Source organism: Phyllostomus discolor, chromosome 10, assembly GCF_004126475.2.
Source record: "Phyllostomus discolor isolate MPI-MPIP mPhyDis1 chromosome 10, mPhyDis1.pri.v3, whole genome shotgun sequence".
Taxonomy (NCBI): Eukaryota; Metazoa; Chordata; class Mammalia; order Chiroptera; family Phyllostomidae; genus Phyllostomus; species Phyllostomus discolor.
The window spans coordinates 3659797-3687614 of record NC_040912.2 but is presented as its reverse complement, the minus strand read 5'-3'; the positions used below and the strand labels follow the sequence as shown (position 1 = coordinate 3687614).

The following is a 27818-nucleotide window of genomic DNA, read 5'->3' as shown; positions in this document are numbered from 1 at the left end:
TTCCTAAGCCTCTCATTTTTTTTTTTAATTCTTATTTCTTCATTCTTTTCTGGTTGGGTGTTTCTTTCTTCCTTCTGGTCCACTCCACTGATGTGAGACCCAGCTTTCATTCCATCACTATTGGTTCCCTGTGCGTTTTTCTTCATTTCGCTTATTGTAGCCTTCATTTTTTCATCTAATTTGCAACCAACTCTGTGAGCATCCTGACCACCAGTGCTTTGAACTGTGCATCTGATAGGCTGGCTATCTCTCGGTCACTTAAAAGTACTGGTTGTGGGGCTTTCAATTCTGTTTGAGCCATCTTTTTTTTTCCTTTGCTCTGGTCGCACCTGTTACGTATGAGGGGCAGAGCCTTAGGTGCTCACCAGGGCGGGGTAACCTGGTCGCTGGGTGGTGACGTTGTACGTGGGGGCGGGGTCCGAGAGGGAACAATGTAGTTCGCTCCGTTCTCTGTTGGACCTCAGTCCCTTCTGCCGCTTCCCTCGAGCAAACTGGGCCCCTCTGGTGCCAATTCCCATGTGGGTGGGCTTGTGCACCCTGTGGGACTTTCCAACGACCTCTCCTGTGAGGCTGGGAGTCTCTCCCTGTGCCTCAACCCCCCACAGGTGTTTTCAATCAGTGTCCTGAGGCTCTGCTTCCCAGCGCTGGGACCCTGGGTTGCGCGCAGCACCCTGCTTCACAATCACTGCCTCGCTGGGTCCGCCAGCTGCTGCTTGCACGGTCAGGGTCCACCTGCTGGGGTCTTGCGTGATCCGGATGCCCTACACGCCTGGTCCCAATGCTCTCTGCACTGCGACCTGAGCCCGGCTGCCTGACTCCACCCCTCCTACCAGTTTGAATGAATGGGTCTATTTTAACTTCTTGGTTGTCCAACTTCCATTTTCAGATCAATTTTCTGTCAGTTCTGGTTGTTACTGTATTTCTAAATTGTTGTCCCTATCTTGGTTGTGCAAGGAGGCACAGTGAGTCCACCTATGCCTCCATCTTGGCCGGAAGTCACAAAAGACCATCTTAATGAGCACATAAAATCATTTGATGCCTTTGAGCAAAATGAGCCCCGGCATTCAGTGTCCACCAGGATTAGCCTTCTTTCAAAACTCTCAAACCAGCTTGGACTCTAGCTTTAAAAACATGCAACACTTTTTCCTAATATTCTGAGGCACTGATTCTGATGTCCAGCTTCCTAAAGACTCCGTCTCCATCGCTAAAGATATTTGTATGCAACTTTTTAATGGAAGAGGCCTCAGATCAACTAGTCTGTTCTTATTTTGCAAATACCCAAACCGACTCGGGAAGTAATTAAGACCACCTGGGCAAGGTCGTGCAGCCAATTAGCAGGCAATGCAGCTGAAAGTGGGATCTCCCAGAGCCTTGTCCCAGACTCAAGCACCAAGGACTCGTCGGGCAGAGGATGTGTGTTATGTAAAACAAAATAATCATTTTTAATTAATTAGTCCAGAAGTTCAATATAATCAGTGTTTTTCAAATGTTTGATAAGACTCTTTTGTAAAAGTTTATTTCCTTGTACATTTTCAGACAGTGATAGAACCATTTGCATTTACCACCACCACTTTCGGTTGCCACTCCAACAAAGGAACACAAATGGGAGGGTTTGAAATAACATGTATGCAGCAACCCGTCGCTCTCTAGGGCAGAAGTCAGAGGCAGGCCAGCCGGGCACTCTGCTGAGGGTCCCAGAAGGCCAAGATCCAGGTGTCCGCTGGCCTGGGCCCTCCTCTGGACGTGAGGAGAATCCATGTCCTGGCTGATGAGGTTGCTGGCAAAATTCAGTTCCATGTGGTCAGAGGACTGAGGTCCTCATCTCTCTGCTGGCCTTCGGTCAGCAGTCATTCCTAGTTTCCAGGGCACAGGTGGCAAACACAAGGCCCCTGGGCAGAATCTGGCCCTCCACCTTGTTTCATCCACCCAGTACCTTGTTTCTACCTGGAGGCAGCGCCGAGCTCCTTGACCCAGGTTAAGGAGGAGTTACACTTACACAGTCCTAAAGTTACATTTGGCCCTTTGAAGGCAACCTCGAGGCTGCTGTGGCCCCCGGTGAACATGGGTTTGACCCCTGGTCTAGAGGCAGCCTGCTTCACTCGGCCCCTGACCCCTGACCCTCCGAACCAGCCCCCACCTCCAACTCCCGCAGCACCCCCCCTCCCTGCACACCTGCCTCTGCTTTTAAAGGCTGCCGTGACTACACTGCGCCCACCTGGACAAGCCAGGCTACCCGCCCCATTTTAAGGTCAACAGAAGGTCAGCCTCACAACCTTCGTTACATCTGCAACGTCCTTTCAGCCACCCAGCTCATTCACAGGCACGATGACACATGGTGTCCATTGTCCTGGCAAGCAGGGACTGGAGTCTTCTTGGGGACCACAGCTCTGCCTGCTATGCTTAGCGCTCATTTTATTTAAGGAAATGTGACTGCTTTTTTTAACAGATCACGTTGTGCGAACATAAGGACTTACAATGACATAACTTGTCACCCCTCACACAGTACATCTATCTCTAGGAACGGCTCAGGTGAGTGCTACATAAGTCCAGTGCCCGCCCCGGCCCCAGGCCAGCTCCCCAGGGCTGTGACAGGTGGTGGCCACGCACGGACCTGCACTCAGATGCCCCTCCCTCCACGTGGGGCTGAATGCTCTGCAGCTGCCTTCGTGAAATCCGCACCACTCTCTCGTGAAAGGCGTCAGCAGGATGAGGCGGCGCGTGCTGGGGCTGCCGTGCTGGGAAGAAGTCTCGTCTCCCCTGCTCCAAGGAAGCGGTTCCCACGGGCACCACACTGCAGGTGAGAGTTCATCTCTTTCCCTCTAGCTCTTCTTTCCCGTCTCCCCTTCCCTGAAAAGTCAGCTCTGGTTTTGCTTCTTTGAAGGTACTACGAGCCCTGGCTGGCGTAGCTCAGTGGATTGAGCACGGGCTGCAAACCAAAGCATCGCAGGGTCGATTCCCAGCCAGGGCACATGCCTGGGTGGCAGGCCATGACCCCCAGCAACTGCACATTGATGTTTCTCTCTCTTTCTCCCTTCCTTCCTTCTCTAAAAATAGAAATAAAATCTTTAAAAAAGATAATACATTTTTTCTTCCTTCTGAAGGTTTTCTCCCTTGGTGTTCCGTGGGTCGACTAGCAGGTGCCCTACATGAGGTTCCCCCTTGTGTTTGTCCCGAGGGGGTCTGTAGCCCTTCTCACACCTGTAGGTCGTGGCCGTGTTTCGTGAGTTCAGAAAAAAGCTCTTGGCCTCTATGCAGATACGGGCCCCCCCGCCCCTCCCATGCACTCTCTCCCCTGCCTCTGTGACTCCGGGTGCGTGGGGCCAGACCTTTTCCTACATCCTGGGTGTCTCTGCACTCTTCTTCACTGTACGTCCCATCCCTCTGTCCCCCCACACCCCGGTCCGACACCCTGAATGACCTCTCGCCAGGGCCCGCAGCCTCTCTCTCCGAGGCCGGGTCTAACCTGCCAGTAAACTCACCTGCCGAGTTCCTCGCTTCAGCTACACTGGCTTCCATTTCAAGCCTTTCTTTAGTTCTCTTCCTAGAATCTGATTCTCTGATGAAATGACCCGTCTTTTCATCAGTTATTTTAACGGTTAATTATCATTGTTTTGTAGCCCATGTCTGGTCATCCTAGTAGCTAGATCACTACGAGATTCTCTCTGTTATTTCTCGTTTTGTTTGGCTTTTCCCTGGGTCCTTCCTGCCGTCTGACACGCGCGGTGGTCTCCCACTGATGGCCAGGTGCTGAGGACAGAATCCACAGAGACGCCGCGAGGCGCCCCTGGCTTCTGGCAGTGCCAGTCCCAGCAAAGGCAAGACTGCCTTAGGGCCAGGACTGACTGTATAAGGAGCTGCATTTCCGTGTTTGCACGTTGCGGTCTATTTCTAGCTTCCCCTAACTCCTTGGCTGCAGCCCTGCGGGGGTCCCAGTGAAACGTCACCGCCTCCCTAGCACCGAGAAACCACCAGAAGTTCCGCTCGGCGCCGCACACCTTAGCTGCCGCTGGCTGGCCGCTCTGCCTCCCGTCCTGGGCTGCGTACAGGGCGACAAGTAAGCCAGGGCTAGGAGCGGCCTGACTGTGGGCTCACCGCCACTGGCTTCTCTTCCGTCAGGGACTTTGGCTCCCTGCCGGCCCCGCCCCCGGCCCCGCCCCCGGTAGTGCTGCAGGCCTGTAGGCATTTGGTGGGCGTGGCCTCCGTCTGAAACAACCCAGTCCAGCGCAGCTGAGAGTGGAAGCCAGATGGACTGACCCTGGGGGCCCCGCCTTATGTGGGAATCGGTGTCTCAGTGGCTCCAAAAGTATGTTTAAGGGAGGCTGGCATACAGACGTGGAAGGTTACATTTCTGGGTTGCATGTCCTGCTCAAAACCTAAGCTGCGTCTCCTCTAAAAGTCAACTGTTTATCTCTTAGAATTATTGTGTGAATTTATGTTCAGAAAGCGTTTCCTCAGCAGCCTGATGGGACACTTTACCTATAATATATAATGGGTTTCTGGGACCTCCTCATTTGTGTATGCTTTCTTGCACTTAAAATCAACAGCGTTCTCAGAAGCCCAGCTTTTTCACAGTAAAAGAAAAACAGGGAGAAACATAAATACATCCTATTTCATAGAATGTTGCCTCTATAATTTTGTTCTTCGAGAACCTTGAGTCATCTCTCAAAGAATGTAAGAGTTGTGAAAGGGGTTGGGCTGTGTGTATCTCCTATAGTTAAGTTACCATAAAATGTCACCACTTCGAAATTGAAATTTATGATCACTGAAACATTTCTAAATGCAGCTTTTCTCTGAACTAAAAAAAAATGTTTTCTTGCATAATTAAATGTGCAAAGTTTTGAAGGATGGTTTATTCTAGTAAAGAAAGCAAACTTTTGGGGGGGGGGGGGGAAAGCAAGCTAATTAATTCAAGACAACCTCCAGGGCAGCAACTTTGCGTATGCCCACAAACAGCAGTTACACAGCCAGTGAGGCTGTGTCAAATCATAGCAATCACACTTATTCTATCTCACTTTCTTTTAAAGTATCCTTCGTAAGTCTACTTAGGAAGGAGTGCAGATTACTCTTCGTAATTTAAAGTTCCTCAATCTAAATCTCTCTTCGAAATCAACTGCGACCCAGACACCACACTCCAACACTTTTACAATGAATTTTTTTAATACCCCAAAATAAAATCAGGTACTTCACCATGCCCATAGAGCTTTTTTTTTTTTTTTTTCAAAGTCATTGTCTTTGGAAAGTTCTGTTCCTGAAATGTACAATACTAACTCCAGCCTCCGAAAAACACTTGGCTATCAACAAAAGAAAATTAGGAATCAATGCAGAGAGAACAGATACGTATACAAATGACATTCTCCCAGCTCAACAGAAAACTAACCAGCTTTTCATGTAATTGTGGGTCATTACTCAGTTATTCTTGCTCTGGGCATTTGTTTCGAAACATGCTTTCAGTTTCCAGCAGGCTCCAGTGAATTTCCCCGGGGGGGGGGGGGCGGGGGGGGGGGGGCAAAGGCCCTGCAAAGATCTACAAGCGCTCAGGGCACCGAGGAACCGGCCCCCGTAGTTCTTCTGTTTCATCCACTTCCTGGCTCAGAGCTCCGTAACCCTCTGCTGCTCGCGGTCAGGGCGAGAGGTGCAGCCATCACGGGGACCCTCTGTCCGTCAGGGGCAAGAATGCAGCAGCCCCGAACCAGCTGTCAACGTTGCAGGCTCATGACAAAGCGTGACTGCTACTGACGAAGGCTTCGTTTCAGGACCCACGGCCTCAGAATCTTCCGTACAGAAATGGGAAGGTGCAGCAACGCTGGGGCCGGGCTGACGTCTGAGTGGAGAATGAGTCAGTGTCCCCGGGCGGGCACCCATTGCCACCGTCCACAGAGGCGTTGCCAAGTGACGGTGAGGATCACGGGACTGGGTGGGAGGCGCTCGGCCCTCGGGGCCAGCTTTCACCGGCCGCAAGTCCTTACAGCAGTCCCTGCACCTCCCCGCGGCCCAGAGCTCTCGTGTGCAAAAAGGAGCAACAGCAGTATCCACGTGGTTGGACTAATTAAAACAAGACATAAATGTGAGTGCAGAAGCATTAATTAGCCCAGTGATCAGAAAATAGTGAGGGGTTAATACATAAAAGCTGCTCTCTCTGTATCCTGAGTGTCCTGTTCCCTTTATCTGGGACGTGGTCACCCCAACACTCTCACTGGCACGGAGTGCTGACCTATTTGGGGGTCTGCCTTGCACCGTAACAGCCACCAGAGTGTGGTCACACCCGGACTGGAGGGTCATACCTCAGGCCACCATATTAGACGCACCCCCGGAGCGCAGCTGAGGGTGACGGGAGAAAGTCCAGACACAGAGCTCTCCAACAGACATGTCAAGGGTGTCACGTGTAATTTCAAATTTTCTACTGGCATGTCACAAAAGGAAAAAACAGGTGAAATGAACTTCAATGAGATGCTTGACTGAATAAGTCCAAAATATAATCATTTTTAAAAACGGGCTTGAAACCTATATAATTTTATTAAATAGTGTCACCCCCATAAACTCAATAAAATTTAAGAAGAGAAGAGAAAACACAACTGTCAGAAGCCTCATGGCAAGTGCTCAGCAGCCACGCGTGCGCCCATGGTGCCGGACGGAACAGGTTCACGGTCAAACGGACCCGGGACTCTCGCTCTGTTTCCTTGCCGTCCACGGCTAACTCCCAGTTTCACTGGGTTAAAGATAACAACCTCCAGATATTGCTACGTGAATTCGATACAAATCACGGAGCTCCTAACACGAGGCCTGCTCTGCAGTGGTGCTTATGAATGAGAATTCCCCCACCCTCCCCTCCCGTGAACTTGGAGAACACTGTCTCCATGCCGTACAAGCTGTGACCCTGACCCTCAGCTCCCTACTCCCTCTGCCATACACCACAGCCCCCCCCACCACCCGACCTGCATGGCTCTCCTCACTTCCCAAGAGCTGTGACCTTGACTGTGCAGACTTACAGAAGCCATGGACCCTCTCAGATGTGACCCAGGTATGTGGTCCCAAGAGACTAAAAAGGCGTGCACCTGAGAAGTTCCCTCTCCTCTGGCCCTGTCCCCCCCCCACCCACTGTCACCTCCCACCGCAGCTGCCTCAGCAACCGCCGGTGACAGCCATGTTTCTCCATCAGAAGGTGGACTGGAAAATTAAACAGGTGGGGGTCATTCTGCAGAGTCACTGGCCAGGACTTTTCAAACGTGTCAAGGTCAAAAGGACAAAGACCAACCAAGGATCTGGTCTAGAAGAGGGACATTACTGGGAACAGTGGTGAAACTCCAATAAGCTCCACGGATTAGTGACCAGGACGGCACCAACGTCAGTTTCCTGGGTCCAGGGACTGTCCCGCGGTTGTGCACGGCCGTGGTGTTGGCGGGTGTACGATGAACCCAGGTCTGAGCACCCAGTGGACACCGTGAAGACTACAGATGACAATGCCGTATGGTATCGATTGGTGAAATCCACTGAGAGGAGAACTCCAGGCTGCTCACCCCGCCCCCCAAAAGGCACATGTGTGAGATAATGACTGTGCTACTTAACTCGGCGGGGAATCCTTCCCCGGTGTTCCCGTGCATCGCACCATCCCAGCGCACACTCCCCGTGCCTTACCATGTCATTTGTCAATGATTCCCCCAACGGAGCTTCAAAAAATATTGGTGGGGGGTACAAATGGAAACTCTCTATACTGTGTTTATAACTTCTCTTCAAGTCTAATATTTCGCAAGAGAAAGTCAATGCACTTATAAATGTGATTGTTTGACACTGTCCCAACAGACCATTCATTGACACACTGTTGGAACACGGCGCCACATACGCTGAGCGGACGGCAGTACGGCCATGACACAGGCTAACAGAAAGTCAATTCCAAGGTGCAGGAACCCCCACCTGACTCACCACTGCTGGTCTGCAACTCACTAAGACAGTATGATGTCACCTACCTACTTAGTAACACTGAGCACTTGAGAATGATGTTCTCCCAACCAGCCCTGCTACTCCACTAAGTAAAGTAAACGTACCTTTTGACTTAGCATCACTGACTAATAGGCTGAAACAAAAGGTCCCCTGAGGTCAGCTTTTTACAGAAAGAAAGTGGCAGGAAAAGATAAGGAAGAGGGGTGAAGGAGCACGTTGCAGCCCGCCCCCCACCCGGCCCCCACCCTGGCAGCCTGCTCTAAGAAACAGCGGTGGTCAGTGGGTTCTGAAGAAACCCCTCCAGACAAAGTGGGACGGGTGCTTCTGCCCCAGCTATTTTGCTTCTGTAGCGCACCATGAACCAGGCTCACGGCAATTGGTAAATGCAGAAAAGGTTTCCGTATGAGGCAGAGGCTGCACTGGTTCACACGTGATTTCTTTCCCCCGCGGCATCGATGTTCTGTTTCACTCATAACAGCACCTGAAGTCTAGGTCTGCTGGCCCAGTAGGCCAGGAAAGAATCTGCATGATGCATTCGACCCTCCCCCTAGTAGTGCTTATTGCAAGGTGAGCACTGGTCTTAATAAAGTTCATATTATCTATGTGTCTATACATTTATATACATACACATATATACACAAAGTAACACATGGCAATGAGCAGGGCAAACATCTCTGGTATTAGTGCACTTTGCACAAAGCTTGCTACTTTTCTCTCCTTGCGTTTTCTCCAGATAATGCCCCTATTGCTCTGCACACACAGGCAGCCTCGACCCTTGACCCTTGCTTCTGCCGCCCTCCCTCGAGCCACCTCCTCCATTGTTGTTTCAAGTAGAATTCTCCATTTACTGCAGTGTTTTCTTATCAGAAAGTTCATGTCTTTTAAAGTGCTAGCATTTTTAATGGAAGTGCTATTCTTTTCTTTAGCATTCCGGTTATGAAGCTGCATAAGCCCTGCTAATTTAAGTATGAATATGCACACTGAGAAGGGTGTGAGAAAGGCATACGTAATACAGTAGAAATGCTGTACCTCCACATACTCTGAACAGAATATGCAAAACGCTATTCCGGGACTATTTAAAATACAAACTGCCATAATATCTTGCTTCCAAAGATGAATTATATATCAATGCAATGTGTGCTTAATATTGATTTGTATTTTATACATTTTATATTTAGCCATAAATTCAAATTTTAGTCATGCATTTCTGGATGACTCACACATTTCTTAAGCAGGATATTCCAATGTGATGCTGACAATCATTGTCTAAGTTAAGACCAGATGGCTGCATTTTCTAAGAAAAGCAAATATTTAGTGTTTTTTATGTGAATTAAACATGTATTATGAGCATTCATCATGCCAACATCAATTTTTTTCAAACGAAGCAGTCTATAAAATATATAAAAATATAAAAATGTGTCTAGAAAGCATTTTTGCTCATAAAAGTAAAAATGCACTTTAAACAGTATCTTTTATAGTATGACCTCATACTGAAGAAGACTTTAGGATGACTTTTTATTTCTCAAAGGAAGAAACAATTAATACTTGACTATTTGTTGTTAAATAATACAATGCCAATCGGCAAGCATTCTTTTACACAGTAGCTCCTGCTGTCAACAAGCATTGTCAAAGGAAACTCGTTACTTGTAACAAGACAGATAAAGCACATAACTAACTCAACAGAAATACAGCTCAGCCAAAGGAGCTATAATGCATCCTCTCAACATCCATTTGAATATACCCTTTTTGAAATTAATGTATATAATAAGTAAAAATGTTATTATATTTATTATAAATATAATAAATAACTATAATTAACATTCACATAAAAGAGCATTGCTCTCTTTCCTTGTCTTCTAAGTAGTATATGACAGGCTAATGTCATATACTTTCAGGGACCATGCAACCCTGAATTTCAAGGAGCTTTTTTTCCCCCCAATTACCTGCTCACATTCACTAGCTGAGAGACAGCGCACTTCTAATGGAAAAACCAATGCACAGTTGTCTGTGTATAGTGTGACCTCTTTCCCTTGGGTGGGCACCCCCTCCAGCACCCTCGTCAAAGCAAAGGCGGAAGAGCCATGAGCACCCGACAGGCTGACCCGGCGTGGAAGGGGGCGCCACCCAGGCTGCACGAGCGGCCCTGGGGATGACAGGCTAGAGGCACCCTCCGCAGAGCAGGCCGGCAGCACAGAAAGCCGCCAGAGCACGAGGAGCATTTAATCCCATTTCCGGACGTCGGCCGCACGCAACTCCGCTCAGACGTACGTATTCCATCAGTTACCACGCAGACTAGCTCTCAGATTTGCAAAGGAAGGCTGGTTGGGCAGGCTGGACAGACACACACTTTAAGATACCTGCTTCCACAAAGCACGTGAGAAAGGTAAGTGTAAACGGGTAGATGATGGTCTGCTTCCAGCAAACAGTGACAAATACCATCCAACAAGAAACAGTCGTTCCCATTCGAGAATCACAAATATAAAATGGAAGGTTTCCCCAAACGATGGGGTTTTTACTGTTGTCAAAATACATGGCAAGAACGACTCGGTTAATTGCTATCCCAGTGCACCAACGGGAACAATATGGGATCACATGAAAACATTTTTCGAAGTGGCTGAAAACCAGAAGAAATACGGCAAGTTCTGTTGCCGTCCTCTCAGTGAGAATTTACTCTGAAAACAAACAAACAGGAAAATCTCAAATCTAACCATGCAAGCACGTGCGGGGACTATGTATTATATCATTGTGTCAATTATACACACTTTGCCATTCCTTTTCTACACTGAGACTGGAATGAAATTCAGGTTCCCAACCAGCCGTCCTACTTTTACAGAGCAACAGCGCCACCTGTGGTCTCAAACAGAAGCTTCCAGTGTACCGGTCTTCCAAACTTCCTTTTGTCCACTGAAGTACTCACAGATATGTCACCGGACTGATATGTCACCGGATTTCACATCACATTTCTTGTACTCTAGAAATATTCCATATGTACACAGAGGAATGAAACATGAGAATAAAAGATTGCTTCCAAGATGCTAAATTTTGAAACCATCGAAACTAATACCAAATACATGTATTTCAATCATCAGTATAACAACTTCCAATCAACATCTCATTAAACGCTTTTTGCCAAATCCAAGTAGGTCAATCAACTGATACATCTTAAATACAAAAGAAAAACTCTTTTTATAGCATCATTGCATTTCAAAATTGATTTTTGAAAACACATTCAATTCTAAATGTACCTGCAATTTGGGAATTGACAATATGGTATTAGCGGCAGATTACCAGGTAAACCACATCATTACAATTCGTGTACAAGCACAGTACGTTTCTGATCTACTTACACCAATGACACGATGTCGCCACGCTGGACTTCGAAATTCCTCACTTTCCAGTGGTTCAAAAGCACCACGTCGGACGACTGGCTCCCTCCGGGATTCAGAGAGGGCTAAAACACAGGGAGAAAGGGACATGTCTCTCATTTGTGTTTGTCAGTCTTCGTGGTGCCTCGCGTGGCACAGCCCTGTGCACAGCAATAAAGTATCTCAAACACAGTCACTTTCCATAAATTGCTGCTCTACAGTAGCAGCCAATGATGAGTTTTCAAAAGGGCTCGTCGGGATTCTGCACAGTGAACCAGGGGAAAATACGTGCCCGGTACTGACTGGGAAGGAGATGAGGTATTCAAATCTCCCCCAAACTCGAGTAACGAGGGGTGGAGAGCCTTAGGAAGGATTCAAGGGACACGAGGAGGAACCGAATCAACCCCCGACAGAAGACCCAAACAGGAGCTGATTCCACAATAGCACACGGCATTGTTCCATGGGGGGAAGGGCCGTCTCAACCCAGCCAGGAAACGCAGGGGAAGAAGTGAAATGAGCAGGAAAAACACACGATGGGACAAGCGTGGAAAACGTGGGAATGCCCCACGTTTGTCCTCTTCTCCCGAGAGAGCGGGCAGCAAGGGTCCTGGTCCCGGGGTAAGGTGGCCTTGTGAAAGGGGCCGTCGCCCTGGGATCAGACAAGCCTGGCCGTGCCCGAGGGCAGGCCGGGCAGGAACGGAGCGACGTTCTGTGGATGGACGCCCCTGACGGTCAGGGGCCGTCGGGCATAACGCGCCGAGTGAGGAGGCGTGACGCCCACCATCAGGCACCGCACGGGGATGCAGTGACAGTGAACAGACACACGACAACCCTGAGCAGGGCAGGTGGGATGGAGGACAGGGGAAGACAAGGTGGCCTTTTCACCGTGGACACTTCGGGGTCCCTTAGGGTGTCGTGGGGGAACGTCTGTGTCTGTGGGGGAAAGGGGCCGAGCCACAGGGTGTGCCTGGCTCTCCCCGGCGCTGGGGGTGGTGGCAGGAGAGGACATGACCTTGGCCAGTGCTCGGCTGGACCCTGGAGCCCAAGTGACCATCTCTTTCTTGAAAGATTCCTGGAATTATCTGTAGATTTTCTAGAAAGAAGACGGACAACACTGCAGGCATTTCCTGCTGGGGCCGTTATCACGACCTTGTATTTGACACCCCGGGCTTTCTGTGCCCGAAACCTCCCAGGTGTCCTTGGAGATGTCAGCCACTCCCACGGGTCCCTGAGTCCTTCGTGAGTGATGAGGCCTCAACAGAGACGCAAATTATTTCTGCCTGAAATGTTTCCCACTCTTTCCCCTTCCTACCTTCAAACACCTGGAATCCCACGGGAGACACTCAGAAGAATTCTTTCCTCGCACGCCCCTTCTCTTCTCCCCATTCCTACCCTCAGACTCCACGGGGCAGCCAGCCCTCCCAGGCTCCCCTCAGAGCCTGCGGTTATTCCTACCACAGCGCATCCAAACGTGCCTCGTAATCACTGCCTTGACTGTCTCTCTCTCTCCAAAAGGCTACGAGCATACTAAGAATAAATTGTTTCTCACCTGTATTCTGGACACCTGATCCCTTAAGATGGTTAATAATGCGAACTGGGGAGAATCAAAAAATAATCAATGAAATTCTTGAAGACTCCCCCCATCAATGTGCCAACAACGGAGCTCGTTTTCCACGCCGGCACCCAAATGAACTTCTGTGTCACCCTCGCTAGCTAACAGGAGGCCACTCGCCCGGTCCCCCTACTGGAAGACCCCTGCGTCATCCTCCATTTCTACCTTTCTCTGAGTCTCTCGCCATCAGACTTTCCCTCTGCTCAGAAGGCCTCTGATGGCAACTTCTCTGAGAATCCTTAAAAATACAACCATCACCACGCGCAATTCCCTTGCAAAAATTAGGACATGGCATCCTGGTGCCCCAGGGCAGGGAAGGAGAAAACCCCCATAGACTGGAATGCTGACCCTCGGGTCCGTCTGTCCTTTACAGAATGACTCACCTCTCTATGTCTCTAATACTAACTGTTGGAGCCAAAAGGCAACGCATTGTGAGCAAGAGATTTGTTCGGAGAAGAACCCCAGAAGGGAGCTGTCCGATTTCAAGCAGTGAGAGAGTAGAATCACCAGTCAGCACTGGGAAGGCCACATTTGCTTTTACACAGGAAACGGTGCGAGTTTGCTTTGACCTTTCCTCCCCTCCACAAGGTTAAGTGAATCCTTCCCCAACCTGTGCTCTCTTCCCAGGTCACGGAAACTTCAGGGATGGTTCCCGAAACCTTGTGACGGGCAGCTGCCTGCACATGACTCCTTCACCCCACTGGGAGCTTCTCAGATGCAGAAATCATGTCTTATCCATATTTGCACACCCAGGAGAGGGGCTGGGTAGGAGTATTTCTATAGTTTAAAGTTCAAAAGATGAACGGTTTTCAAAAGCATATTTAAATAAGAGGGTTCCTTAGCAACACACATGACCTAAACAATGGCTACATCTCTTCAACTGGAAACATATTCAAGATAAGTCTAGTGAGAAAGCCTTTGTTTTGCATCAAGTGAGGCAATTTAAGGGTTAGCAGTAAAGTGGAGCAGTGCTTTATTATTTATTTTCCATGATGACATCAAGCTGACCACAACAGAACACATTTTTTCCTTACTGTTCATTCAAGAATACGAAGAGAGGAATGTGACTCACACCGATCATAAAGGAACTTTCCTGAACTGGAAAACTACTTTATGGCACTCTAAACACTGCAGTTCCTTGTACTCCAATTAAGCAATTGAAAATTAAAAAAAAAAAAAAAAAAACACTATTTCCTGAGTTTTCCAAAACAACTTTTGAGAAGAAAAAAAAAATGCACTAACTTCAACACGAAAAATGTATAGGAAAAATTTAAGGAAACGTAACACGGATGCCGCTGTTCTAGGAAAACGAGTGAACGGCGTTATTGCTTGGAGACAGCACACGGACCGCGTCCCCCGCGGAGACAGGCGGCCGCGCACGCCCCAAACAGAAGGAGCAATCTTCTCAAGCCCAAGAGGCGATAAACACGAAATCTACACCAGATCTCATCAACTCCGGGAACCTGATGTAGCCACCGAGTCCCCACTTTCTGGTCGTGTTGTCAATACTTTTCAATCCCAGATTCCCAGGGACTCCATCCAAACTGTAACCAGCTTGAAGTAATAAAGTTTGGGGAAGTTATAAGCCTCAGAGAATATTTAATCTGGGAGTTCCCAGCCACATTTCAAAATGCGTGACTGTGCTGACTGTCGCTGCCGGCAGCCGAGGGGAGTCCCAGCGGTTAGGTGGAAAAACACTGGAAAAATCACTGGAATGAGCTACGAACAACGAAAGCCGGCCCACGGCTGCCCTGCCCGTCTTTTCTGTGTGACCTGCACCCTCTCCATCTGGCCCGCAGGCTCTGCAGGGAGGCCTCAGGTTCAACATCAACCTCGGGAGTCTTCAGGGCAGCCTTGCTCTAGAGACAAAACAAACAAACAAACAAAAAACACAACGCTGTTCTCATCTTGGCTCCATTTCCTTACTGACTAGCCAGAGGCCCTCACACTTTTTAACCTTCCAAGCCTCATTTCTCTGTCTGTGACATGGGGTCGCCTGACCACCGAGCCCCCCGGGGCGGCCACGAGAATTCTAGGAGGAGACCCACAGAGGCTCAGGACACAGTCCCCAATGCAACTCGGGGTCAACAGTCAGAACAAGACGCAATGTGGGTACCAGGACAGCGGGACAGGGGGACCAGCTCCCTTCATGCTCTTCCAGAGAAATCTAGCTCTTGCCTTCTGCCCTGCACATCTGTCATTTTACACACTGAGCTGGAAGTCTACGGGCTGCAACCGCTACCCTCATTTCCCGACTCCTGGGGGTTTCTTCATGGCTTGTAGGCAGGTACAGTGAGCACGCTTCATTTTGGATTTCCATTGTTCTGCCCCGAGGATGTAACCACCACAAACACTGGAATGCACACACCTATGTAGCTGTATCTTCTATTAAAACATCGTGGCCGGCCTATTTTGAGTTTTCATTTTAAAATATGCACACGTAAATATAAAATGATATACATGAAAGTCTAACTTCTTAGCTGTAATTAACATAATCATTTTCCTTTACTTGTTTTTTTAAAAAAAATCAAGTTTATCCATAAAAAGGAGGTTATTGTATGCTTGGCTCTGACCTAAGTACTTGGTTGTTCACTCTAAAAAAAAAAAAAAAAAAACAATGCAAGTCAGAAGACTTCAGCAGATATTAATAAATCATGGGAAAGCTAGAAATAGCAGGCATCACACCGGCTCCTGAAACAGGGCAAGACAGAAGTTGGCTTTTGTGCATCTCCGATCAAAGGCCTTGCTGAAGGAATTCCAGTGTTTGTACAAACAAACATTACTGTCAGGCACCCTGAATTCTCAGCTCGCGTCTGAGCTGTAATCATACAACAGTTTCGGGGGAATCTGTGTCTTGGCTTGGGAAAATAACACTCCCCTAGAGAATTAAACAGAGACACAATAAATGGTTTACCTGGTAAGAGTTAGCCCAGCCACCAATCAGTAAATGATATTATGCTAGTTTTGATTTTTTTAATAAATTTCTTAATTTTTTCTCATATGTTTTAATTTTTAAAAAAAGTTCACAGCCTGCAATTTGCTACTTGCGGTCTGCATCCCCACAAAGCCTGGTTTTCACCCCGCTTCTCCAGCAGCGATGCTTCCAGCCACCTCATGCACACCCAGCACCACCCACCGGACCAGAAATCATCTAAATTGTTGAATAAATGCTGTGCTTTTTAACGAGATGCTTCTGAGCTGCCATGAGAAACCAAGAGTCGCCCTCAAAGGTCCTTTGAAAAGTCATGATACTAGAAAGATGATTGGGGATGTCAGGTGACTCTTAGTTTAAAAAGAAGAGAAAAAACCTGAAATAGTACCATTTGTTTCCCAGTTCTGACCACTGCAGCACTGGCCAGGGAGCATGAACCACAGTTAACCTAAATGTATATTCTATTGATAGAATCATCATGATTAGATGCCACACTTTGGAAAGGCTGTGGATAAAGTGGTCTAGAATACCATCGCCCCCTCCCCTTGCTGTTCGGGGCCCCACTGTTTGCCTGGTGCCTGGAGCCCTTGAACTTGGCTCACTGGGTGCACACAGTCCAAGGACTCCAGCTGCACCCAAGGCCGCACAGGCCGTGGCCAGCCCCGGAGCACCCCTCCCAGGTAAAGGGCGCTTATTACCCTGAGCCCTTAATGCTTGACCCCTTACGACGAGCACCCAGCTAATAATCCAGAAATTACTCAAACTTTTGACTGGAGGGCCCCTCCCCTGGCCGGGTGATTAAAACCCACAGTCACACACACGTGTTACACTTGAGTGCTGAAAGGAGAAAATTCAAGTCACAAAGCCTCTCAGGAAATGTGTACGTATTAAGTCCCAGCTCCATCTGGCACGTCATTAATAAGTGCAGAATAACGGGCTCCTCGCACCTGCTCCAGCTCCCGCGGACTGCCCCCAGGAGCACCTGGCCATTTGCTCGAGCTCCCATTAGCACCCTGTCTTCCTGGAGTCACCTTAACGCTCTGTCCTCGACGGGTCACCCCGCCTGGCCAGCCAGTGCCGGCAGCCACTGCCTGCCCATATGCAAGCCTCTGGGCAGGTCCCACGTGGGCTGGGCGGGGACCGATTCTCCACATGCCCGACCCAAAGGGTGTCGAAGGGGAAGCAACTATTGGCTGAGGGCGCAGCGCTGTGACACCCTGTAGGACACTGTAAGGAGCCCACTGACAATTTCCATGGTCTGCCCCGAAAGCTCCTAAGCCAGAGCCCTGGGCTCGCTAGGTTCATCCTGCATATCCATTCCAAGGCCCTGCAGGCGACGGTTTTTCAGACTGCTGCAGCACCGTCAAGCTTGGGCCACCGTTACTCCAGTTTCCAACAGCAGCTTTCTCGCCCCCTTCCAGCTCCCATGAACAGTCGCTGGTCACTCGTCCAGTCTTGGCCAACAATCCCTTTACCGGTTCTCCAGCCCCGACCGCCACCCGGTTCCAAGGCCAGTGGCACATCCTGAAGGACTCCGTCAGGACAGAGCCTCAGTAACAACAGCAGTTTCTGTTTCGGTCACGGATCGCTTCATGACAAACCGCCCCCAAACTGTGCCTTAAGGGAGCAACCGTTTATTTGCTCGTAGGCTTACCATCTGGGTGGGCTCTGCCCTGAGGGGCATGCCCCCTGCTGGCCTCTCCCGAGGTCGCTGGCATGGCTGCAATCCTCTGGGGGTCACGTGGGGCCCCTCTGGGAAGTCCGAGAGGACCCTGCTCACACGTGAGGCCCCGACCTGGGGCTTGTGGGCCGGGATGCTCACTGCTCCCCACCCCCACAGTGGCCCCTCTAGCAGGAGAGCCAGGGTGGTCTTGCACGTTCCTATTGCACAAGGGGTCACCAAGTTTCTACCAGAATAACACGTGCCAATGCCACACGTGCCAATGCCACACCAGCTGAGGCAAGTCAGGTGGCCAGAGTGGGCGTGGGAGGAAACCACACCCATCAGTGAGGGAGCCAGGGCTGAGAACTCCTCCACACCCCCAGGCTAAGGGCACGGCCCGTCTCTCTGCTGACACTCTCTGTGCTTCCCATTGGTCATTTTAAAAACTACAGAAATACCTGGCTACGAAGGTCAGTTGATTAGAGCATTGTCCAGATACACCAAGGTTGCAGGTTTGATCCCCGGTCATGGCACATACAAGAATCAAATCGATGAATGCATAAATAAGTGGAAAAACAAATTGATTTTTTATTCTCTCTCTCCCTCTCTCCCCCCTAAAAATCAATAAATAAATTTTTTAATGTTTAATTTTAAAACTACAGAAATAAAAGATGGTTTATACTGCAAAAAAAGGGGAGAGAAATAATTAGCTGACCAAAAAATGAACTAAACCAACAAAAAATAAAAGATAACACTCATAAGCTACAAAGTACAGAGCATGCGTTTAAAAATTAAAGAAATAAAAACAAAGTTTATAAACCAAAAGAAGAATCAAAAGTATTAGAAATTACACCATTGACATAAGAGATTAGAAACAATAAAATAAGCTAAAATTAGCACAGACATATGACAAATGACTTACCAGACAAAAGATGGGGAATAAAAACTATATTTTTTAAAGGTATTAAGTTAGAATTCAAAAGGTTAATTAGGCTCTGTGGTTGGTATGGCTCAGTGGTTGAGCACCAGCCTGAGAATCAAAGGGTCGCTGGTTCGATTCCCAGTCAGGGCACATGCCTGGGTTGCGGGCCAGGTCCCCAGTAGGGGATGTGCAAGAGGCAACCACACGTTGATGTTTCTCTCCCTTTCTTTCTCTCTCCCTTCTCCTCTAGGAAAAAATAAAATGAATAAAATCTAAAAAAATTTTAAAAACACCAAGGCAATCAGGATTTCTCATGCAAAGCACTTCCCATGTCTGGTAAATCCCCAAAGAACCGCCCTTCCCCCAGGGTTGGGGCTCTCGGTCCAGGAACCAGCTCTCAAAGGTGAACATCTGCATAGCTTGCGTAATGCAGATTCCCAGGTCCTGGCCACGATTCTGGTTCCACAGACCTGGACTAGGGCTCAGGAACCTGCAGGAATGAGGCCAGAGGACCACGCTGGCCCCAGAGGGCTTTCTCGGACCACGGCCCTCGTCCTCTGTGCCGTCCTGAGTGCTGGCAGCCTCGACACCAAGCCCGCACTGAGGATTCCAGGTCGAAAGCCCACCTGCCCCCGTCCCTCCGTCACAGGGCACTTTCAGCAGCCTCGGCCTTTCCAGCCTCCCTCCCGCAATGAAGCATTTTTCAAATTACAGGTGACGACCTCTGCGGAGTCCCAGAATCACTGTAGCGGGCTGAGACCAGAATAGAAAGTCGCAGAGGGCACTGCTCGTAATGCGGGTGACTAGGGTGGAGGCATTGTTACAGGAACCCTTTGTTTCGGCTGTGCGTGGGCAGGGAGGCTGAGAAATCTCTGCTCTGAAGACGGGGACGGATTCATCAAGGAGCTGGAAGGGTTTCGGGGTGAAGAGTACAGAAACACCCTCGGAGTCAGAGAGAAAAATTTTAATGATGGTAATTTCATTTTATCCTATTTCTGCGGGGTTTAATTATGCAGGCACTTGGATGCTTCAGAGAACGGATTCCGTATGCATTTATGCGGCACCCCTGTGCACGGCTAGGGGAGAGGCGAGCGCGCCCTTTCTCGCAGCAGCTCACCAACGGGGTCCGCACGAACCCGTGAGACCACGAGGGGAGGATGCAGGAGACGTGCCCTCGGGCGTGCAATGCACCGTGCCGTGGGATTTCCAATAAGTGGATGGGGGGTCAGGGGTCAGGGAGGGCTGTGTGAGGAACACAGGGCTCGAGTGCGGTCCCACGGGAGCGCAGGAGGAGGCGGAGAGGAAAAGGGTCCTCGCGTCTAGTCCCGCAGCCGGGGTCACCGCCCGCGGAAGGAGCGAGGGGGTGCGGTGCGCCTCCCTGCGCATGCGCCCACTGCACCCCGCCCTGCAGAGCGGTCCTTTCGAGCAAATCTCAGCTCCTATGGATTTCACTGTCAATGTTACAGAATCCACACTATGTAAAAACTTTTTAACCTCACCACAATATCATCTTTATACCTTAAAAAAAACAGATGAAAGCACAAGTGGTTAAAACAGCACTTTGCTTGACAATTTTAAGTAATCGTGTTTTCAGTTCCCTCTTTAAACTCAGTGCATGTAACTGCTGAGAGATCTGATGTCTGAAGTCTTTGAGGTACGACTCTGTTAAAGGGGCGTGATGCGTGCAACCTTCTCTCAAGCGGTTCCGTAACCACACCCGTGTGGTCCACATATTACACGCAGATTGAGAGCGAGGCGGAGAAGCAAGGAGAGGGAGAGAAAGACAAGGAGGGAGAGAGTCAAAGGAATGCGGCGAGACACTGAAAAGCACTGAATCCGAGCCCAGGGCCCGTGGCCGTTCTCTGCAGAGCCCTCACAACCCCTCTGAAGCCTCGAGTGGCTTCCACATGAAAGAAGACAGCATGGTGGAGTCCGTGTCTCAGCAACGGAGAAAACCCTCGCTACCTCTGTAAAAGCAGAGTGTCCTGTTATGCTCCCTCGGGGGGGTGAGGGAAGCCCACAAAGGAACATTGGAGAGTTCCCACTCACCACCTGCCTCTGCGTCACGAACGTTGGCTACTGTAGGTACAAACTCATCTGTTTGAATTATCCATTACCATGAGGCTACAGACTTACATCAAAATAGGTAACATCCTAAGGGGTAAAGACCTCCGGTGAGATTTTCAAGCTGAAGGTAATTTGGAAGCAAAGGGCGAGGGCAAGCCAATACGCACTCGGGCTCAGCCTGCGGGCTGCATTCGAAGCCAGCCCAGCCCAGGGAGGGGGTCAGACAGGGGCAGCCAGCACCCCAGGAAATGTGTGCCCGGGGCCTGGCTGCATTTGGGAAGCTGGAGCTCAGCAGGCAATGGAACCCTCCCTAACCATGCCTCAAATTCTGCCGCATAAAACACAATGTATCTCTTTTCCTGAGAGTCTATTTGCATCTAGCTTTTTGGAATTCAAAATAGTAATAGGATCGATAATGACGGCTGAACATGAAGCCCACTGCAGGTTTCCATTTTTTTAATAAAATAAAACAAATAAATGTGACCGAGACACAGGGAGCGCGAGACTCTTTGTTTGCTTTTTTGACAGAACTTTTAATTTTAAACTCAGCAGGAGACACGGTAATGACTAGGCAGGGCCAGGTGGGAGGCTGAGCGGTTTCTGGCAAACCACTTTCTTCAGAATCATTTGCAGGTCAGGGGAGTCGAGACAATTCTGAGCCCAGGGAGGAGGTGTGTGCCTGAGGAGTAAGACCCGTGCGCTGATTAAACTCTCTTTCCCTGGCGCTCTCTGACTCTCTCGTGTATTCCGCACGCGTCTCTCTCTGGAGTCGGAGCTGCAGAGAGGGCATGGCGCAGCGGCGAGCTCCAGCGCCGTCCCCTCTGGCTCTGCAGAATGGCGAGAGGAGAATGGGACGCTGGACGAAGATGAGGTAGCCGCGGCTGCCACGCTGGACGACGTGCTTACAATGGCTTCTTCCTGTTGCTCTGTGAAGTCTTAGGTCGTCATTTCGAACATCGAAGGCACGGGTGCCCCTCTGACGAGAACCGGGGACGCTGCGGCAGCTGCTGTCACTGGAATCAAACCTCAGCCCCGGTGCCAGGTCGGTCAAGGGCCCCTAGGGCACGGTTCTGCTCTAAAGGCCTCTGTACGCCCTTGAACTTCTAATCCGAATCACTGCATCCCACCAACATCAGTTCTCCCTGGAGTTCCAGCTGCGCCCAGGGTGGGTCTTCAGTTCCTGCGTGAAGTGTAGGTGGGGGGACGCGGTGCTTCTTAAGAAAGAAAAACGTGCCCCGCTCACGGTGACTGCTCAGCGACCCCTAGGTGTGTCCCGCACACTCGGGGGGCGTGGCCAGTGCGGACAGACAACGAGGGGCCAGCCCTCTCGGCCGGCACCCAGCACACACAGCACAGGAAAGGGGTCCCCTCGCCCAGTCCAATGGACACGCCCACACACCTCTGTTTTTAAAAATCAAATGCTTTACAAACCCCTATTTCCCACAGAATTATATTACTAAAAATCTTTATTTTCGTGTGTGACTTATCTTCGACCAGCTGTGACTCCCCACGTTTGACCACCTGTAGCCTTCTGGCCAGGTGCCTACCGAATTGTAAATCAGTGTTGCAAACCTGCAAAAAGAACCACTGAGGTAGTGCTTAAAAGATAAAGAATTATTTCTTATAAGAAAGCATCCTGAAGGCGAGCTGCTATGAAATCCTCAGTCAACAGAATTGGGGAAAGACTCAAACACAGCTCGTACAGAAAAAACCATGTTCTTCAAAGTGAGTTTCCAGTGCCGCGCTGACAGTGTCCGCTCAATCCGCTCCCGAGGACTGGGACTGCCTGCCCCTTTAATGAGATCCCATCTTGTACTCCTTGGGTTTCCTTGAACAGCACATCTCTAGGTTGCAGAGTAACCTCTCAGAAAAGCCACTCTAAAGAGGCAATCCCAGTGGCAGGAGGGTGGGGTGCAATTTCCAGCCCAAACACGTCTAAAAGAGATGATCCCTTCCAGCACTGGTGGCTCAAGTTTCAGCCTATCCCGGCTGTGTCAGCCCTGGACCACAAAACCTAGTGTCATCCTAGGGAGACGCGCTGCCCGAGCCCGCAGATGTGGGCTCGGCCGGCCGTGTGACTTGCTCTGACCCACGGAACGTGGGCAGGAGAGAGGCTCTGAGGCTTGCAGGGGTCCTGAGTGTCTCCGCCACCCCGGTCTCCCACCAACACCCTCCAGAAGAGCACAGCCCAGGCGGCCGTGGCTCCTCCCGAGTGACTCCGGTCACCCCACGGCCTCGTGGGTGAGAAATAAAGATGTGCACGTGGGCCGTTGTCGGAGTAAAGACCAACGCGGTGGCTGACCACACACGAAGGGCTCCAGGATTACTGGCATTTTCTGGCACCACTCGGTTTCGGCTCCGGATCAAAATGGCCAGGTCCGTTCTCCAAATCGATGTGCGGAACCACGCCGGTCCTCGTTTCTGGATGTCCCTGCGCGGCACCGGCCCACGGCTATCTGACAGCTTGCTGTCTCCTGAACCTGGACACACACCCACCGACCTGGTGTCCTAGTTCCTGAACCTCCTCTGCTAACGGCAAAGCACCCCGAAGACAGACCTGTATCTGGCCCACCCTGGGGCACCTAAAATAGTGTGTTGCACCTATCAGCCACTCGACGATGACCCCCTATTCCGGTTCACAGTTACCAGCGAGTTTCTTTATGGTCTGTGCCCCAAAATGGCCTGAGTCACAGGCCTGTTCACACAGCTGAACTGAAGGCAATGACTCGATGTGACTTTCTACCTGGATACACAGGTGAGCTCAAGTGCTTTGCAACGAACGACGCTCAGGACTGCTCGCCTACACCAGAGTGAAACCCTTCCTCGGGGCCTGCCACTCCCGCAGCGCCTACCGAGACGGAGAACCGACGGGGCTGGCCCATCTCCAGCTGCCCACACACGTGCTGCACACGCGTGTCACCAGCCCGGGCGCAAGCCCGAGGGAGGGCCCGCCAGGGGCCTGTCCACCCCCCACCACAGCACTTTCCTGCCCTGAGCCTCTTCCGCACCGGCCCCCGGGGTCAGTCTCTCCCGCTCGCTGCCCCGGCTGCATTTTCTCTGTCGCCCCCCTATCACCCAACTCGTCTCTGCTCTTTTCTTTTTCTCCTCTTCTCCACATTAGCTGTTTTTCTTGCCTCTGGCTTCTGTGCCCTTCGTTCACGCTTTCAGGCCGTGGCGAAGGAGACATCACCGGACACGCAGAGCGCACCTTCCCCGCACGCCAGACCGGCCGCCTGCCGCACGCCAGAGAGGACCACCAGGCCTCCGAGCCGACAGAAGCAGGTGTGCTCCCCGCGGGGTGCTCGGGGACCTCCACAGACCTCTGCACGCCCTGCCGGCGACTTCAGTCTTTGCATCGTTAGGTAAGTGTGAACACAGGGCTGTTCTCCAGCACTTGCCCAAAACTCTGCTGAACCCCACGGCCTAAACTCATCCCTTCACCGGAGCCGTGCGGTAGGCAAGACGTCCTCAAACATGCTGACTCCCACAGTAACCGTATCTCGTGCCCGCAATCTCTGCTGCTGTTTTGAGAAAGACTTAGCGACAGCTACTGCAATTGTAAATAAATGTTCTGCTATCCTTAGAAGCAGTCTACATCTGTCCTTTCTTCCCAGCGAATCCTTTCCCCTTTTATTCTGAAAGTGGCCCCACCCCCTTCTGCCGAGAACTGTCACCCCTAGGTCACCTCGAAAGCCATGGAACAGTGGGGGGCAAGTGCGTGCTGTCCCTCTCTCTCCCAGCCCGGCCACAGGCGGGAGCGCGCGCCTGCCCACAGCTGGCCGACCGAGCTCTGTGTGCACGGGCTGGGGTGTATGTCCCGAGCTGACTCCGTCACAGTCCTTCCCCGAAACTCTTCCCAGCGAGGCAAGGAGGAGAGGGGAGCTCCCCCTCGGGCAGTGACGACATTGGCCACGCTGAGGCTGGCGAGCTGCCAGCAGCCGTGCGCCCTCCAGGGTGAGGAAAGCTGGTCTGCGGCAGCGAAGCCAAGATGTGGACGGTGCAACCGGAGAAGCTGGGCCCCCTGGCAGCACCCAGGGCCCCGGTCCTCCTGTCCTCGATGGCGCGCCCCCCTGCCTTCCTCGTGGGTGTGCACAGCCTGCCCGAGAACTCCCCTGTGCACCTGCGTCAGCACAAGCTGCTCCTCCGTACCCCGCAGCCAAGAAGACTCCCTGTAGCAGCACACACGCGGCAAGGTAACAAATCTGAGCTCTTGGGAGCAAGGTCTGGGAATACGGTGGGAAACGCTAATGTCCCTGCCACAGACTTAGCATTAATCCACTGACTGGCGTTTGGGGACGACACTACTTAACACCTTCTTTATAAGACGATTGATTTCTTATCTTGTTTAGTGACCATAGTAAAATTCCTCCTAACAGAAGCCATGAACATAGGTGGTCAGGGGGTAGAGGGCTGGGATTCTCTGATTGCCACAGGACTCTCTGGAATATCAGACCCAAGGTCAGGAGGTGTCATGTTCTGGAAAAATCCATCTCGGGAGAGTGATGTGCAGCAAAGCAACACTAATGAAACTAGAGGAAACTTTATTAATGTGATCATTTGTTAGCAAGAGTCACATACCTACGGATGGACTCACAGGGACCCAAGGGACCAAAACTGGACTTGGGCGGGGGGAGGGGGCTGGACAAGGCAGCTTTAATCTCATACGAAGGTTTTATTTCAAAATCTCGACCAAGAAAGTCTAGCCCTTCTTAAGGGTTGTGTCTGAGATGAGGTTGCCAGGCATTCAAATCCAAAGAGACAGGAAATGTAAAATCCAATCAGGGCTGAATGCATTCACCTGGTTTGGGAAGGAAGCCGCAGGCCTGTGAGGCCCTCTCCCTCTGTGACCCCCAGTGAAAGGGCTTTGCTCTCAAAGCAAGTGACCAGTCTGCTTGGCGCTGCTGGCCGCCACGGAGGGAGCCGGAGAGACGAGGGTTAGGCTCGGAGTCCCCTGCCCAGGAGAGGGCCCCGCGCGCCGGCCGGTGGCAGCTGCAGAGTCGGCACTCAGACAGCCCCCGAGATCCCCAGCTGCACCCCGCCCCCAAGCACCCCTCTCTGGGCCTCACGGAGTGCCCACGCGCAGGAACGGAGCCGATCCTCAGTACGGTGAATACGGCGAAAAGCAAATGCACTCGAACTGCTCAAGGCTACTGTCTGGGCCCCTAACAAGTTTTAACTCACACACACACACACACACACACACACTCATGCACACACACTCACATGCACACACTCTCTCACACACACACACACAAAGCTGGTTATTCTCTGTATGACCACAAGCTCTTAGAAGCTGGTATAGTCATTTTACTTATTTCCTTTACACACCTATTTAGCATCATATATGAACTTAAAACACACCAATAATGGAAGAAAACAAACCATATCACAAAATACAAATTCTTCCTAACTGCATAAACATACTTAAACAGCTAGGTTTTAGACATCGACTTTAGAAAAATAATGCTTTCTCTAAGTTATTCTAGAAGACCATTTGCATGTAACTTTTGGAAATGTCCTCTCCAAAGCCCTTCATTGAAACTTTTCAGTCAGCAACATGCTTACAGAGCACACTGGACCATCTGGGACCAGTGCTCTGGACTTTTCCACCTGCTGGATACATATTTGACCCAAACCCACCCTGTATCTGCCCTAATAATTTGGTCTTTAAAATATATTTATGTGCCCTGGCTGGTGTAGCTCAGTGGATTGAGCGTGGGCTGCAAACCAGGCATCACAGGTTCGATTCCCAGTCAGGGCACATGCCTGGGTTGCAGGCCACGGCCCCCAGCAACCACACATTGATGTTTCTCTCTCTCTCTTTCTCTCTCCCTTCCCTCTCTAAAAATAAATAAATAAAATCTTTTAAAAAAATATATATTTATGTATGGAATCAAATGGGATTCATTAAAATATCTTAAAATCCCAAGCCATGCCCACGGCCTGTGATATCATTTAGTAAAATGTCTTCAAATCTCCATTTACAATTCCCTTGAAAACACTAAAGAGACAGAGAATAACCTGGTCATTATTTTTATCCACCTCTCCTCTGCGTACGACTACACCGGAAGGCTTTATAAAGAAAGTTCTTCAAGTTCAATTTCAGTTCAAGATCTTTTTAAAACCTTTCCGCTCCCAGCCCAGAGCTGATGTCGACAAAGCCCGTCTCTAGCACTTGAGAAACGATGGAGCGTGTGCAGCAAAGATGATGTCATAGGAATTTTCACCTGCATCGACGCTCCCTCCACTCTTGCCACGCAGGCCACCCGGTCGAGGAAGGTCACTGCCACAGGCACCGCCACGAAGAAGCCTTTACAAAAGGCCTTGACGTATCTTTTCACCCAGCCTTGAGACTGCGCCATACCTGCAGACACAAAGAAGACAAGTATGGGATGGAGTCTTAAATCAAATATCAAACATGGGGGAAATAAAGATGCAAAAAGCAGCACAAGAAAAACTGAGTTAAGGAAGAGCCACCTCATCTCAATATATTTCACCCTCGTCCCTGGAACCTTTGGAATAAATCAGATTTAAAATCCCAAAGGCAAATGCATTCACTCTCTTTAACTCTTTTTGGTAGCTCCAGTCCACTGAATAACTTCAGTAGAAAATCTTCCCTTACGAAGCAATAAGGCAGAATAGTAGGAATTATAATGGATGTGCTCCTCATACCCTCAGACCTGTTCCCTTCCACGTAACAGAATTTTCAACAAGATACTTCAATGGCTGCCCAGCCTCCCTTGCAGCTAAGTGTGGCCACGTGACTGGGTGTGACGAATGAGGGATGAGCAGCAATGACATCCTCCCCCACTGTGCCCTTAAAAGGAGTATGTCCTCCCTTTTCTGTGGCTCATTTCTGATACCTGTGACATTGAGGTGGTGACAGGAGTAGGTAGGGGTAGCCATTTAAAGTTAACGATGGCAGATCGACAGAAGGGTCCCAGGTCCCCACCACCGTGGAGGCAGTTAAATGAGATACAAATCACTACCCGTCATTTAAAAACTCTAAACTCTACTTCCTATTTTCTATATAAATGTATATACACATATAAAAGTACCTAACACAGAATATCATTTTTATTATTGTTTTAACCATTTAACAAACACCTATATATCAGTTGTATAATTAAAGTATAAAGAGCGGCTGAAAAAAACAGTCGTATCAAAATGCTAAGAGCGGGTAATTGCAGATGTCGGGGATGCGGAGGATGACTGTTTTCTTCTTTGAGCTTCTGTTGGCTTCTGACCTTTAAAAAGGAAGGACCGCCCTAAGAAGTCACGTCAGTAGACGGAGCTGACTGTGGGGCAGTCCCAGTCCGGGT

General features: G+C 50.1%; 1 protein-coding gene across 2 annotated transcripts in view; it reads right to left on the bottom strand.

Moving 5' to 3' along the window:
- The window catches only part of IMMP2L (inner mitochondrial membrane peptidase subunit 2), a 596245-nt gene that overhangs the window by 546110 nt on the left and 22317 nt on the right, over window positions 1–27818 (bottom strand). For both annotated transcript variants that reach the window (XM_028525640.2, XM_036010394.1), the window contains exons 3-4: window positions 26724–26860; window positions 11283–11386 (exon numbers count right to left, since the gene is read on the bottom strand). In XM_028525640.2, the coding sequence (XP_028381441.1) occupies window positions 11283–11386; window positions 26724–26858 (239 nt within the window). In that variant the 5' untranslated portion in view covers window positions 26859–26860. The remainder of the gene's footprint in view (window positions 1–11282; window positions 11387–26723; window positions 26861–27818) is intronic.